We start from the raw sequence: 16,991 nt of genomic DNA on the forward strand, positions 1-16,991 counted from the left end.
ATTAACAGCCGGCCATTGATGCTTGAATCAACCTGTCTCGCTCTCTGGGGACTCCTTTTCTGCGCCACAGGAGCAGCAGCTCTATCAACTTGAGAGAGACCTCGGCTCTAATTTATGGCAGCTATGAATATGCATCCTGCCAAGCAGCAGGCATAGTTCCAAGTATCAACGAATAGAATTTTATAGTACTACACAGTGTGTGGCTGTTGCGTTGGAGTTGAAATTGCTCGAAGTTCTGAGAACCGATTGAAGACCATAATTATGCTCACGCTTGCCATTTTCTGAACTACTGCTACCTACTTGCTATCTGTCAATTGCAAAAGCAACACACAAGCCCTGGCAGACGCTCGCAAAATGAGCAAAACAATAGCCTAGAGCTGGAAGCTGAGTTAAGAGATGAGACAATGCATATAAGTAGGATGTCGAGTTACCGCTACCTGCGTCATGCAACTCCGTTGTCCTTGGCCGTCAGCCAGTTGCTAGTTACCAAATTCAATCTCTGCCTACGACACTGTCAATGTCAATCCTGCTCTATTCTCCGATGCTGACAAATCAGCAGGCAGGGCCAAAATTTATGAATAGGCGTAGGCTGAGCGTTAGGTTCTTTAGCCCAGAATGTGGCCTGCGCCTACCACTGATCGCTTCATTATGGAGCAGGACATGTCAATTTGGTTGGGTTCGGCGAATATGTTGCAACTGCTCACTTCCTGTGCCAGCGCAAGAACAATTCACAGATCTATCAATGGAACTCGATTCAGATAAATCAATTTGTCGTCTGAATGTCAAGGCATCTAAGAAAATATTTTTAATATTGCCCCAAAGTCAATGTCAAAAGCGGCTTAAAATTGTGTTGTGCCGTCGCAAATTGTACGCCCGACCATGTAATTTAGATTGATGTCCTTCTGCAGATATGACCCCAAGGGCAAGCGAAAGTGTCTGGAAAATGAACAAATGACAAATTTGCGTCCTTCAAGGAATTTTACCTTTTCCTTTTATTTTGTGTTTGCTAATTTTATGACTAGTTCGTGACCTAAACTAAGAGAGCATTCGAGTAGTAGATGGCAATAGTACTAGGTCCTGCATCAGGAGCTAGTCCTTGACTGCTCAAGTAACTTCACCTGTTACGCCGGCCGCATGTGGGCATTAAATTGGCTATCCACGACTCGCGACTGCCACGCTCGCTGCCCCACGAAATTTGGTTGCAGGTAAATAAAAACTGTACGTGCCCACGCGTCCCGTCAACTGTTTTTCCCAAATTTTGAGTGCCTTCGCACGTTGTTTTTTCCACAAAATTAGTTTAAAAGCATCATAAAATAATTTTCTGTGCGCGCGCTGAACATTTTTCGCGCTCGCATTTGCCGTTTTATTGCCGGCCAAGTTGAATGGCTTTTAACTTTTGAAAAATACCCTGTTGAATATACCTGTCCATAACTGAGTGTGTACTTTGGGCAAATCAAATTTCATAGGAATTTATTCTTCATGTTTTGATCTACAAAATAAAATTAGCAATCAGACTTTAAACAGAAATTCTGTTAGCTACTTCATTTAAAACGAATTCTGTCCCTTAATTTCTAGTGTAATTACTTACTAACTGCATCAACAGGGTGTTCAAAAGTTGAGCATTGTTGAGTGTGTCCTTTCATGCCTGTTATTTTACGCTCAGGTGTGTAAATGGATTTGGAGTATTTTTCGTTTTGGGCGCTTAGATAGCCCAGCGCCATCATCATGAATAGCGTTTGGCAATTCTGTTTTTCAAATGATCCGCTGCATGGCCGTCATAAAAGAGCCAAAGCCAAATTAGATTTATGCCTTGTTGGATATTTTTCACAGTTTTATGACGGCCAAAGGTACAAATCAAATTGTGCCTCGCACTCTCGGCGGGGTCACTAAATGGTAATTAGAGATACAATTTCTGCCGTGTATCAGGGGCGAATTCAAAGCTGATTATATGAAGTACTTAAAAGATTTTCATTTTGCTGAGTGCAGCTAGACTTACATCGATTGCTATTCTAATATGATTTGCTTTTAGGCAACATTTTGAAATACTTTTACTGCCTCATTATTACTCACTTTAAAATGATGTGCGTTTTCTGATCTTTATCTTCTTGCTAATTGTCCATGAATCATGTGTCCACAAATTAAGCTCGCATTTAAATATTACGTGTGAATCATAATGAGATAAAACTATGTAATTAAAAGATACTGACGTCTCTGCTCGTGAACTACTTTTGGCAAAGATATTCAGAATTTGATTCATTTTTCCAAATAAATTGTAATCTTCAAGAATTTATCCATATATTGTATCCTGCTTGTGGTGCATGAGTTTGTCCTTTGGCTCTGGCGTAATCCACACCATAATAGACTTAAGCAGCTCGCTTCCTCCCACACGTTATCCTTAAGATACAAATAGCTGTATATGTATATGGGAGTAAGCACAATCAGAAGAGCGGGCGAGACAAAAAGGCGAAACTCTTGTAATTTGAGAAACTTGTTTTCATAAACAGCGCTGCTGGCAACCTTCTTCTGTCTTATACAATATGAGGCCAGCGGCCAGTGAAAAGTATCTTGTATCTGGTATCTCAATGGGCTGAGCTGGCAGTGTGTGTTTTAATAGGAATTACGCTTAAAAATTTGTTAAGAATCTCTCAGGCTAAGCATGTGTAGCTGTGCATTCATGTTGCTGTACGTTTCCTGCTTTTAACAGCACATCCTCTGAAAACAATCATAGATCCTTAACAAACCACTTGCTTGAAAAAATACTTTGCAACTGGGCAATGCGGTTGAGGCGTCAACGTTTTAAGTGCGCTGCCATTCGCCTGCTCCGCTGCTAGTTTTCCTTGTAATGGGTTTTAATAACAATTTGCCGCAAATGTGACCAGGTTTTTCTTACTACTTCGTTCTGTTTGTGTAAATATAATTTCTTTAATTGGATTTTGTCGTCGTGGCGGCGAACATGAGCATTAAAAGCGCCGCAAAAAAGCATTCGCCAGTTGGCGGCGGCGGCGTCGGTGTGAAATTAAGAAGCAGTCAACGACAAAAGCCAGCCAGGCGGCCGCACAATCCGGCAGACAGACAGGCGGACGAACAGTGAACTATGCAGCTGGTAAAACCCGTTGAAGTAGCGCCAAAAAAAAAATAAATATAAACGCAACTTGCGGTTGGAGTGGACTCATAAGACCCTGCACACGCTGCAGACAACTTGTAATAAATAAAACTATTTTTATATAATTTAAATATTTTATTTTCTGCGTAGATTTTAACTTAGACTGCAACTTAAATCAAACGTTTCTATGTTGCTAATTAACTTAAGCGTAAAGCACTTCCTAACCTACATAACTCAATTTTTGGAACAATTTCTAGAATAACTAAAAGCAGGGTATACGTATACGTAATATGTTAAGCAATGGCCAGCGACAGGCGACAGCGCGACACGCTGTCTAACAATTTTAATTTTCAATTTCAGCTACGACGGACGCCGACGACGTCACACGGTTTCTAGTCACAGCTGAAGCCAGCTAAGGAAACAGAGACAGAGACAGAGACAGATATAGAGTTAGAGTCAGAGCCAGAGCCAGAGCCAGAGCCAGGCCAAAGCCGTAGCCACGTCCAGTTTTATCCGGCCCGTTTAACTGGGTCACTGGTGTCAATCGTTAGCTGCTGTTGTGCTGGTTCTGGTTGATGTTGTTATTGTTGTTGCTCTTGCTGTCGTTGTTGTTGTTGTCGACTTAATTATGTCGCAATTGCTTTGAAGTCGACTTTTGCAAATGTAAACCAGCAGCAGCAGGTGGCATTGCTCCACGGTCCGCGGTCCGCGGTCCGCGGTCCGCGGTCCACAGAGCCATTTGAAATTGCGCTTTATTCAATTTTTATGCCCGCTGCCACGCCCCCTGTCCTGCTTGTGCCCTTTTTTAGTGGCTGCAACATCGTTGTCACCACTTTAATTGGATTTGCCCCGCTGACGCGTGGCGTTGCCTTTGTCTTTTGCATTAGCTTTCCCCTAATGCTCTCCAGTCCTCCAAGACTTTGACGCCATCGTCATCATCATCGCCATTGCCATTTGCCATTCTCTCTGGCAGTAGCTAAAAAGCTGCAGCGCATTACAAATTGGTTTTGTTATTGGCTTAATTGAATTGTTGCAGATTGGACTTTAAATACGCGACAGCCACCTTCTCCAGCGAGTTGCTGTCGCTGTTGTGCCCGAAGGCAATCTTTCTTTGGACGTGTTTTCATAAGGTAGAGTCAACAATTTGGCGTGCAATTAATTGTTGCTTGACATGCTGCTTGCTGGACGGCTGGTTGAATGGATGGATGGGTGGATGGTTGAATTAAGTGTAAGTCATGCAATTAGAGCAGTGCATTGGGCGTTTGTCAAGTGCTAGACGCAGCTGTAGGCTGTTGACCTAATTACAAAGGCAAATTCTCTGAGCTCTTCAAGAGATGCTCTATAAAAAAATGCTATAAACTTAAATTATTTGGTAAATGGTGTACGTATATGAGTATAATAAAGCTAGCAAATTGAGAGCTAATCTAGATGAGAACCCTGATTAAGTGTTGAATATCAACATGATATGGGGTATATAATTGATATTTGCCTTCTAAAATTTGAAAGACTGCTCTAAAGTTCAGGGCGTATTTGCTTAATATAAGCTGAAGCCATTTGATATTTTGATGCAAGATTTCCAATTCATAATACAAGTTATCGCTTCGATTTTGAGCTGTGACAGAAATTTGAAGACTTTGTCTGCCCCATTTACCCCATTCCAATGGCGTGTGGCCGTATCACTTACAGCAAAAAACAAAGCGCCGCTGAGACACTTTCCCAGAATTGCTAACTGGCAAAGTCAAAAGCAAACGCCTTGTAATGCTACTGTCGCCAGTTGGACGATGTTGACCCTGTTTCCCTTTCCCAGACAGCTCCACAACCCTTGGGTATCCACAAAACCGATTTCATTGTTTGCATGCAACGTTGACGAGGCAGAAAGAAATGTCAACAAAAAACACAACAAAAATAAAAGAGAAAAAAATTAAATTGGGACTCGAATTGGAACTGATTGACACCAAGATGCACAGCAAACGAGGCGGCGGAACGAGCGGGGAAATTATTGTACAAGGTAACACTCGAAAACTAATGCGCTTATCAGTGAAAATTGATCGGGCCTACAAGACCGAATACGCTCATACCGACTGCCACAATGAATGCAGGTGATTGTTGCTTGTATGTGGAAATAATTAACATGTACTTTCAATTTCGTGACTTGAGGTCTGCAGGCACTGAAAAAAGAAAGAAAAGCAGCCCGTGGAAAAGTGAAACGAAATGGAGCTAAATGAACGCTCTCTGCGACCCCCTCGCTCGCGCTCTCTCTCTCCTCCTTTCGAGCACACTTGGCCAGAGTACAATCAATAACATTTGTAATGTCAATAATGACAAGCCCGACAAGGCGTCGGACGGTTCTCGAAATTGAAAGTTTATGGCTGATGGATTTGATGAATTACCCAACCAGAAAGCCGTCCGAGCACCTTGCATATCATTTTACGGTACCTCTAGCCGGCGATAAGAACGCAGCGATAAGCCGCTCCACTGATTTCCCAATGGCAAGTCAAGCATAATATCTGCCTAGCACTGAGAATCAGTCATAAAATGCATTTATTGATTGGCCAGTCACAACTTTTCACTGCGCTTTGAGACGTCAATTAAGGTCGTCAAAGCTTTCAGTCAGACGGCTACGGCTAGGGCTAGGGCAAGGCGCCAAGTGCGAAATTAGGGTTAATTGTTAATTGAGGCGCTTTTTACGATATTAACCATGACTTTTCGAGCAAACAACAAACACGATCTGAAATTTTGGTGTAACTTTAGTTTGATCGCTAATGGTGTACACGAGTTCAGCTTTTTTGTTTAGTTTACGAAACTCGTTTCACTAGCTAAAGTTCAATGACTACTCCACACGTGGACTAAACTATTTCAGCACGCAACAAGTTGAAAATTTAGATAACATACCTAAAAAAATCTAAAGAAAACAAGTTGCATTTCTTGGCTATAAATAGAAGCTGTAATAGATGCACAGCGAATGAGATACAATCAGACAATGTCTAAATAATCCGCTTATTGTTGATTTATAGCACGACTACTGTGAACGTTTCTAATTAATCGTGTAGCCATTTGCATAGCCATAAACCCAGGTTTTTATTGTATCCATTCCAGCTATATTTTCTCGATAGCATAGCGTGATTCTACAGATTGGCACATTGTCAGGTATTAATGATCAATTTCCAATCGATTCTAATTATCTTTGCCTATGTAAATGTCAACGAATGTTCAATAAAGCTTTTAGACAACATTAAGTTCAACTTTGATATCCAGTTTTATTCATTCTTATTAGAATATAAATAATTGAAGCTGTGTTTTATAATTTTATATAATTTATATCAATATCGATTATATATCGATTAATAAACTAATTGTAGAATGCACGTCTTAGAAGCTTGAACCTGGGCATTTGCTTATCTTGTTGTTCTGTTCAAATGTGTGTATGTGTGTAACGGACGCAATAAGTGTTTATAGGCTATTGAACAGTGACATATTTATACTGATAACAGCTTTATTTTCATAGCTAGGGCGAATTTGATAACTATTCCGGCTATGATGTGGCCTCAGATATGATTATTGTACTTCAATGTATAACTCTGCGATTAGCAGTTGTTGTTAGAGTCCGATTTTCAGAATCAATCTACGCATTGGTTAATGTTGCGTTACAACATTTTCACCTATGCCACAAATCGATTAAATTGCCCAAAGAACCGAAGTCTTAACTCTCTTAACTCAGTGCCCATATGGCTGCAGAGTTTAGCTGCACCTATAAAAAAATAAAAATAAATTAACAACAAAACAACCTTATAAAGCCACTTAGCGGACTAGAATGTCGAAAAAATGTATGCTTGAGTGCTAATAATGTTCAATGAATTGTTGTACGAGTATTGAGGAACCTCTGAAGCGATAAACCAACAAAATTGTAGAAAACTATGACAGACAACGGTGACGACGAAGACTACAATAAAATGAAATAACATCATAAGTACTATATACAGATATAGATACATATTTACGAGTATGAGCCCTCCGGTAAACTGGCCAAGCGCAACGAACCTAAAGCCAACGCGCCACAAGATTATCTGAGGCAGGCAAAACCATAAACAAATAAGGAAAAAATTCAATCCGAACGTCAACATGCTTGGTAGGTGGACTACAGCCTAGCAGTTGTGGATGTGTGTGTTTGTATGTGACATTACAGCTGCGGTTCATTGACATTGAATGGGTTGGCAGGCGGGCTGACGGGCTATCGTTGGGTCTTGGGCGGTTCAGAGGGAAGTTTTCGTATAGAGCTTCAATTGGAGTCTTGTTTTGTTTTGTGCAACTGCGTTTTTAATTGTGCATGCAATGAAAGCGGCACTCAAAATGCACTTGTTAGATAGCCGAGACACAGGAGACACACACTGGGAATTACCATGCAGAAACATAATAAGGACTAGGACTAGGACTAGGACGAGGACCAGGACTAGGACTACGGACTACAGACTAGGCTATTTTGTTCAGCCTCGAGTGTTGCATGCTCACGCGTAATTTCTACGAATTCAGAGAGCATATCACAAAAGGCAAAAGACAATGCAGAGGCATGCCGCATGCGGCAACGGGGGCTTGAGGCATGGTCGTACGCGGAACCTTGAGGGTTGCATGACCTATATCACAGATTAGAGACAAGGCACAATGCTTGCCAGTGCCAGCAGCAGCAAGACTTCGAAGACGCTGACGACAACTTTCCCAGGGCATCTCACGGCACGTCGCGGTCCATATGACAAATGTTTCACATCACTGCGCTCCGACTGCAGCAATTACCTGCCTATGCAATTGTTGTTGTTATTATTATTGTTATTCTTTACATCCGTCCCGGCGTCACAGCTCAGTTGGTCGTCCGCTGCGTCTTGCTGAGCTTCAAATAATAAAAAAAAACTGCACCTCTGGTCTGTAGCTCAGAGCTGTGCTTTGTCGATACTGCATCTCCGGAGTCAGAGAACAAGTGCTTCCAGTTGCCACGGCCTGGCAGGACGTCGTTAGGGTAATCGGCCTCTCTGACTTTATGGCGCACAGCTCACCGCAGGAGTTAAAGCAATGCTAGATCTAGTTCTTCTGAGACCCAAATTTATTTTTTAGGGCTGCAGCTGATCACTCAATTAGAGTGTGAGAAATGCATTTGAAGACATGTAATTATGCGGAAATCGAAAATAGATTTCTACATGTGCGAAAATAGCTCAAAAGACTGAGAGCAAATGCATATAAAAACATCAGGAAGTATCAGTCATAAAATAATTTCAAATGTTAAGTGGGCAGACATTCACACTGGGTTCTTAAGTGGAAAAAGCTGTGCAGCTGTGCCATTGGGAAGGGCGTGTACAGAGTATATGTTACATGTAACCGAAGGTGTAAACGAAAATTAAAAAAATATATTATAAACTTTGACATATGTCAAGCCTGAGACTATACAGAGGCAAAAAAAGAGTTGATAGAGTTTCTGTGAATCTAAAATTGAAACGTTGACTATCTGACAATGTCAACGAAATTTCCTCTGGTCTTTTTGATTAATATTAATCGTATAATTACAGCTGCATTCCAAGGCTTATTAAAAATGAAGCTTCTTATGCTTGAAGCTACCTTTAATGCGTAGAGTAGAATGCGAGGGAATCACACTTTGGGTTTTTAAGGTCAAATCACGCAATCAATATACCTAGAAGCGTAACATACAGGGCTTGGGAATGAAATACGTTGTTCAAGATCAAATTTAAGCCGATTTATGAATGTCAGAAGCGCTTGACACGACTGCAGCCGATAGCTAAATGACCAACGCAAATGGATTGAAATAGACTGAAAAACAGAAAAATAAATATCTAAAAAATTAATAAACTATGTTAAATTTGTTTGTCCGCTTGATGCATTATGCAAAGCAGCATCGACTTTGAATTGGACTTGGACCCCATAGTCGGTGAAAAATTAAGCGGCTTTATCAGTGCCATCACCCGCATGCACCCAGTCGCAGTCTCGCTCTCAGTCTCAGTCGTGGCCGTGGACTCATTAATTTTTGTGGGGCTCAGCACAGTAGTCGGCATTGAATACAAAGCCAGAATGCAGAATGCCTAAATGGCTCATTAGGGTCTTAAATTAAAGCCAGTTGGGCCATGCTAACACAACTCGGTCAACTGGGCCCCAAGGGTCAAGCGAGAAGCCAAAAGAAAGCCGCAGAAGACACCGCAACAAAGACACGTCTTGCCACCAGCTACTGGACTCTACAGCTATAAGGCTTTACGGCTGACAAGATGGGGTAAGCGGGCTTAGCTCACCTAATTAGTTGCCCATTGTTGCCCAGTTGGGCAAAAAATTACTGCAATAGGTCTAGGGCCAGACAGGCGACTACCTGGCCAAAGTCTGGGTCCATATGGTTGCCCGCAAGAACCGCAAGTTTAAGCATTAAATGAGCTGAACAGAAAAAGGAAAAAACGTCATCAATTGTGACAGAAGATGCTACCCAACAAGATTTGCTAATCTGACCCTCGTAATAGACAATCGTCTGGGTTTGTTGCCGCGTCGAGTCTGGAGGGGCAAACGGGCCTCATCATGATCAACATCTTCGTTTGTTGTGCTGATTCATTTCGCTTGCCGTAAAGATTAGCTGATCATGATAAGACTGTTCTTTTGTGCAGCCGATGAGCTCATCATTATCAGCAGCAGCAGCAGACGCAACCAACCCTTTATAAATTGCAGTGGAATTTATCATAGAAAAGCCTCGTTGAAAAGCAATTCCGATGCTCGTCAGCGGGAAACTGATCTTATCCGGCTTTGTTGTGAGTGCATGTGCATCCTAATGAAAAATGGCAACAGACCCTCTGTTAATAGCCAATGATCATCGGTGTTGATTTATGTACATATTTAATATAAATTAACAGATATACGAAATTGTGAAAATTGCTTTACTTAGATTTAGTTGATCATCGTAAGGTACGACTGTCTGACATTATCTTGTCCCCTTTTTTCGACTTACATAATTACATATCCATCAATTCCAAAATTAACATCTTCTGCATGCTGTGTGCTGTATACCAATTGCTGTCTCTTACCTGACAGCAACACCAAACTTGATCTTCCACCAGGTGAATGCATAAAGAATCGACTGTTGCTTAGGCTTGTGCGCCCACAAATTGCTCTCGAGTCCCGAAATAAGATATCTGCACGTAGCTGTAATTTAAAACCCCACCAAGAAAAGAACGAAAAAATTAAAAAGAAGCAACAGCAACAAAACGAGAAATGGTCTCAGGCCCCGACACACACAGACAAACACACGCGTCTGTTATCCTACGGCAATAATTTCTTTTCTCAGCCAACAATACAAATGTAGAGATATGTCATTTGCCAGGCAAAACGAAATCGAAGAACAGAACTGAACTGAACTCAAATAAAGATCGATGCTCCATAACAGTACGACTGGGACAAGAACTGGGACTGCGACTGCGGATGGGACTGGGACTGGAACTGGGCAACATGTGCGCCGCTTTGTAACGCCAATTATGGGCCCATAATTCGAAGGCATTGTCTGGGCTACAAAAGAAGAACTGAGCGAGCATTACACGAGCTAGAAGAAGAAGAAGTTCATTTCCCAAATACACACACAGCCAGCGATGCGTAGCGAAGCGGCAAATGAGCAAAAGACGTTTGCTGAGCGCACTGAGCACATTTGAGCGCATCTTTTGCCAGGTAGCGCGCACACTGCCATACTCAGATCGTACTCTCTCTCTCTCTCTCTATATCGCGCTCTCTTGAGTGAAGTTTAACGGAGCGCGCTTGACGATCGAGCCGAGGTGCTGTCGGCTGCTCTGCGTGCTGAGCGCTAATCAGTTTATTTGCAGACGTCGCCACCGCCGGACGTGTGTGCAGCGCCGAGAGCTGAAACGAAAAAACCAAGCCAAGTTATAAATACAGACAGAGATACCGATACGCATTCAGTGAAAGTGTGCCGCAGCAAAAGATACTCTCGTAATTACGTTTGTAGATAGAACGAACCCAACGACGATATATAGATATATAAGTTAAAATGGAGGGCCTGCCACGCGCATTAAACTACGAGCTGTCGCACGATCTGCATTTTGATCATTTCGGAGGCGCCGCACAGCATATTTTAGAGAACGGCAGGAACGCGGCAGCGGACGCAGAAGCATCAACGCCCACGATCAGCACTCTGGATGCGCTGGCCAATAGCGATTTTCTGCAAAAGATCGGAGCCACCATCTTCAACTCAATACAGCTGAAGCATCACAAGCTGAACGAAGCCGCTGTCCAGAATTCCAGTGAAATCACCATGGACTTCGACTTAGCCGCCAATCATGTGGTGCTCGACAGCAGCAGCGTGGATCAGCTGCAACAGCAGCTGGAGTACGACAAGTTCATGAACGAGGTGTGGATCGGCATTGTCTTCACGCTAATCTTGATCTCAATGGTCTTCTGCATATGCTCCTGCTTCCTCTACCATCAGTTTCGCACCTGGAAACGAAATTGTAAGCATACCTACGAGAACACAAAGAGTTATAGCCCCCCTTTTAGAACAATCATTTTGATAGGAGCGCACTTACGATTAGGTCTTATCAAAAGCTGACTATTTCAGTTGAGGTTTTTCCTTCTTGTGCTGGCATTTACGATTAGCACTAAAGACGTACGGAAAGTTACATAGTCGACGTGTTCTACGTGCTAAAATATTGAGCAAAGTAGACAAGCAGCTCATGAATGAATCAGAAGTGGCAAACAATTGCAAAACAGTAATGAATGGAATTTAACTTGAAGCTAAAACGAAAGATTAAGTAATCGTAATGTTAAATTAATAACTGAGTAGGCACACTTGAATCTGAACTTTGCTGGCCTTAACCCACACTAGCCTTAGTAATTAGCTCCGAAAATTTCACAGGTGTTAATGGCAGTTTCCACAGATTTCCACCTTACCTGAGCGTCTACATTTTTTACTCGTTCTTATTGTTTACTGTTGCGACCTTCAAAAGAATTGGCACAGAACAATTCATTACCTTGCTTTCTTTTCTTTTTAAAGTCATTTCTTGGGTTTTAATTGTGAAGTTTCGCTGTGCTAGCAAAGAAATTGGAAGAATAAAAAGTTCAAGTGTCTGTTAATGAAAAGAAATTGCAGAACAAATTTATAATCAAGTTTTCTTTTTCAATTTAAAAAATGTATCTAGCTAATATATGAAGAAATTCATTAAAATAAATAAGACTAAGAGTTAGCTGAAGCAAAATAATTTTATAATAAATATAGTTAGGTAATATTTAATTAAAATGATACTTTTAATGGAGAATGGAATTTACAAATATGTAAAATAAGGTCATAACTCACAACAACACAAACTGGAAACTAAATCAGTTAACTAATCAACTACTTCTCTCTCTCTTTCTCTCACTAGATCACAACAATGCGAATAGCTCATCGCAGTGCACAATTATAGATATTGAGGCATTAAAATTGCAGCCCGAAGCGGAGGATCCAGTGCCGGAATATACTTTGGTCTCAGGCTTGCCCAGCTATGAGGCTGCTTTGGAACTGCTGCATAAAACACCTCAATCGTCGTGTTTGATTGTCTATCCAAGCGTGTTTAATGTATTCAATAAGCATGAAAGAGCCAACACAGCAACAGCCGAGGTTGAAGCTGCAACAACAGCAGCAGCAACAACGATATCGCGGCCACAGACATTGCCATTGTGTGAGGCAACAACTCCGCTGCTGCCAACAACCACGACAACAACACAAACAACAGCAGCGGCGACCACACCAACAACAGCAACATCTACACCCACATGCGAAAGTATTAAGCCAAATTTTGTGCCTAGTTACGCAGAGGTATTTGGCTTTATTACTGTCGACGAAAAGAAGAAATCAAAGACGAAAGACGACTCAGCGAAAGGCCTGGGCGATAAATGCTAACATATTGCCCTTTATGGGATGTCTAACGCCCAGATCTAGTGTTTAGACCTTAGCGATACCAACCAAAATGTGCTCTGTGATAATTGTTGCTGTTGTCCGCGATATTTTCTGATATTAAACGTACTTAGATTCAACCTAAGCGCTGTGATTATAAACAACTCGCAAGAAATGATAAGCTACCTGTACTTATAATCTACTATTAACTACGCCGATATTCTCGACGAAGATTTGTTCAATTTTGATGCTTTATTGTTATTAGTTTATAAGTAGACAACAATGTGACGCATAATAAATTAAAAAATATATTAAACAAAATCTATCAAGTGTTATATTTTCTTAGCTAGCTTCGACTGCTCATCATTTCTTGATTGGCAGCGATCTGATGCTAATAAATTGTACAAATATTTGGAAAAAATTAAGTTTCAGCTAATATTTTATAATTTTGAAACTTTGCTCAGATAACTTGGAAATATTTTGATTTAATCTAGCTATATTATATACAATCATTCACTCCAAATTTTAGTCATCATAAGCGCAGAAGAGACAACTTCACATTGCAGCGCCTATTGAACTTTCCTTAAAAACTCTTGCATCATATGACTGTCATATCTTTTAACATATTGGAGTGCGATTGAAGTTATGCAGCACTTAATTATATCAATCGATCTTAATAAATTGCTGCTGTGACAGTTTTGTTAGGCGGAATCATTTCGAGCTGGACCAAAACAGACCAAGTCTATTCCCTTTGGCAGGGCTTACCTCACCTTTTTCTACAATTTGCTATCTCGCTGTTTCATTCAAGCAAGCCTTTTACAACTAGTATTATAAATAAATTTCCAGTCTACTGTTTCGTCTATCTTCAATTGTCAAGACGCTGATAGTTTTGCATACGCATTTATTAGTGCGCTATCAATCAGTGTGGCATTAAACTTGATTCCCTCATGCTGCAGCTGAGTTGACTGACACAAACAGCAACAGCAGCAGGCGTCTCAATTGAAACCCATTCGAAGGCTTTATCAATGGCATCGCATTCCGTCAAGCGCTTTTCCGGACATTTCTTTGTTGAGCTTTATTAAGACAGCCAGATGCCAGACTAGATTGAGACAACTACCATCCAAACAGAAAGACAGCCAGACGGATGGAGACAGCTTGACTTTGACATTGCGTAAAGGACGTGCCAAGTGATAAGCTGCATGGAGCAGGGAAACAAATTTCAAATAAACTCTTGCATAGTATACTGTACGAATACCGGCAGTGCACTTGTTCAAGTCATTTGTATTGATAAGCTGGCCAGAGTCGGTCCGGTTCAGCTATGCAAATTCGCTTGCTTGTGCTCTTCTGAACCCAGCGTGGACATAAATAATGATGTGAAAATGATTTTTGAAACTGCAAATATGTGTACAACGAGTCGCACAACAAATTGCAGTCACAGGGCACAGAACGTGTCGCAAAGTGAAAAGCAACGTAAATAGATCGCTTTAATTTATCGTTTCTAAGTGGTTCGCATTTCAGCATACAAACTGCAAAAAGTTTGAGCTCAAAACCGGTTAACTATCAGCTTACAAGCTTTGTCTTTTGTTTTCCAATTGATATCACAATTTTATTGTAATATTACAAATGTATGTTAGGCACTTAGACGGAAAGAAGATCTTTAACTACTAGTCGGGGTGCCTGCTTCTACATCCTAAGATATATGAAAAAGATATTATGCATTAACTCGGAAGTTAACTTTGATCTTCTTAAAATTTTCATGGCATAAAATGTGCAATTTTCCCAAACAGACTTTACGCAGTTGTGGAGGAAATTACTTCACGTTTTTGTATCTTATACACTTAGCAAGAGTTTTTACCCACAGCTCATATAACTCATATAATCGATTTTATATTGATTATAAAAAAACTCGATTTGCACCTTATATAGAGTGACGATTGCTTAAAATGTCATGTCTGGCTTTAAAAGATTTTGAGATCACCTCATTCATATGTACTTGCAGACAGAAAGACAGTCAGACAACAACCAGACAATCAAGATCAACTCAGCTTTTGCTTCGAATGAATAGTATTTGTTCTTTATAATGTCACTCATGCTTCCTGCCGGTTTTTGCATATATATTAAGAACAATTTTATAACCTTAATGTCCAGTTTTAATGGGCTTAGGGTGTAAAATAAATCTCATAGGTACAGTGAGCATTAGTAAACAAAATGCATTCGATTGCAGTTTTAATTTATCTATTTGACTCGACGCAGAATTTATTTCGACTCTCTGGCCAATTGCAATTTCCTCGCTTATCTTTGCAATCCGTTTGCCAATTATTATTTGTTTGCTGCAGTTGGCAATACGAAATTGCTATCAAAATCCGCGCCAACGCTGGGAGTGCAGTGGGGGTGCTAGACCGGCAGGTAGGTCAGGTGAGCGCGCAAGCAAATAAAATTCCATAACTATAGAGTGGATGGTAAAAATTATTCATTTTACAACTTAACATTCATCATATTGCTCGGCTCTGAAACAAGTGCAGCAACAGCAGCTGCTCTCCCAGCAGAAGGGCGGAGCAGCCACTTGATATGCATGTGCGAAAAGGTGCCAACAGCGATTTGCATATTATTGCAGTGTGTTACAGTCGTGCAAATAATATATTTTAATTGTAATTACGATTTATGACAGCAGTAAGTTTATTTGACACTTTATGATATTTTCTATGCATTCTAAGTGGCCCCCTGGGTTGGTAAACACCACGAGCAAATGAGTCATCGTAGATGTGACTTTGGCTTTCTGTTTTTCTCTCTCTAAATATACATATATATTTTTATAATATCAAGAAGTTTCCGTTGTTGAAAAAAAAACAAAGAGCACTTGTCAAATTTGCTTAGACTTGCCGCAATGTGTGCAAATCATTTCATTACTCGACATCGCAGAAGCAAACAACGCAAAATATTCCAAATATGTTGCGCATGCGCGTGCCTAGCAAAGCGTGCTCAGACTAAGTTCCCCATCCTACTTCCATACATAATTAATCGGCGCACGTAGGCTCAACGTACCAACAGAAATGCATGATGTTTCCCCTACTCGAGCCAACAAACATGTGTCCAAAAAGCATTCTCAGTTCATTACTATGATAATCGCTATGGAATATTCTCTCTGTCAAGTTCTCTATTGAGTGCTGGTACTCTGTCTGCTAGAATAGTGTTTTGATATAGCGCTTATATCTTGGCTTATATCTTAAATAGTATAGTTTTTGTTGTTAGCGATTTTATATAGTATGGATTATATAAATATAAATATAAAATATTAGGAGTATTCTGAATTAAAACTTAAATTGAATGCGTTAGCTATAAAGTCTCCTGATTGTTTAATAGCAAATTGATAGCGTATCCATCGATTACTCTAACCTTATAGACATCTATTTTGCTCTGTGCTAGCAATTGCATTGAAAATTCTTCAACTATTTTGAACTTCTCAGTCTAATTGCTTACAAAACGAGCAAATATTTGAAGTGCGTACTTGAAATTGTTGCTAATGAGTTTTTGTTTATGCAAACTAATTGTTCCGCTAATGGCTAGCAGCGTAATAGTTGATATTAAAAAAATGTTGGGTACTGCTACATTAACACCTGAGTCACGCCCCGTAGCTGCCCAGTGTGATAGCTGCTCATATCATAATAGCATCTTAAGAGCTTCTCATTTGCATTTGCTAAGGCGCAGCTCAAAGTTTGTTGCGAATGCAACAAAACATATGTTGGAGCGACAGCATATCAAAATATTATACAACATAAACAACATAATTAGCTTACAATTCAAATAAAATGCGTATCAGAAATGCAGATGCATCTTGAAGAGGCTGCAGATGCGGACGATGATGACGGGCAGGAGATAGAAAGCGCAACCAAAGGGCAAACTATTTATTAAAAACCCATCCACGAGATGCAGATGGGGAGAAAGTTGCCTTGTGGAGCCAGACCGCCAGACAATCAGCCAGCT

The 16,991-nt window shown here is 40.6% G+C and overlaps 1 protein-coding gene across 1 annotated transcript; it reads left to right on the plus strand.

Moving 5' to 3' along the window:
- The first annotated feature begins 10,946 nt into the window (after positions 1 to 10,946).
- Positions 10,947 to 13,296, plus strand: LOC111597283 (protein commissureless 2). Its single transcript, XM_023311898.2, has 2 exons — positions 10,947 to 11,589; positions 12,499 to 13,296. Exons 1-2 carry the CDS (start codon positions 11,130 to 11,132, stop codon positions 13,014 to 13,016), a joined length of 978 nt encoding a protein of 325 aa, XP_023167666.2. The 5' UTR covers positions 10,947 to 11,129; the 3' UTR covers positions 13,017 to 13,296.
- Positions 13,297 to 16,991: the final 3,695 nt, after the last annotated feature.

The sequence above is a fragment of the Drosophila hydei genome, unplaced genomic scaffold (genome assembly GCF_003285905.1).
Source record: "Drosophila hydei strain 15085-1641.00,03,60 unplaced genomic scaffold, DhydRS2 tig00000001-arrow-pilon, whole genome shotgun sequence".
Taxonomy (NCBI): domain Eukaryota; kingdom Metazoa; phylum Arthropoda; class Insecta; order Diptera; family Drosophilidae; genus Drosophila; species Drosophila hydei.

What these genes read in the sequence shown, in the direction of transcription:
- LOC111597283 (XM_023311898.2), top strand. Translation starts at nt 11,130, where the DNA reads ATGGAGGGCCTGCCACGCGCATTAAACTACGAGCTGTCGCACGATCTG. An exon ending in TCGCACCTGGAAACGAAATT is followed by an intron (nt 11,590 to 12,498) that starts GTAAGCATACCT and finishes TTCTCTCACTAG; the next exon opens with ATCACAACAATGCGAATAGC.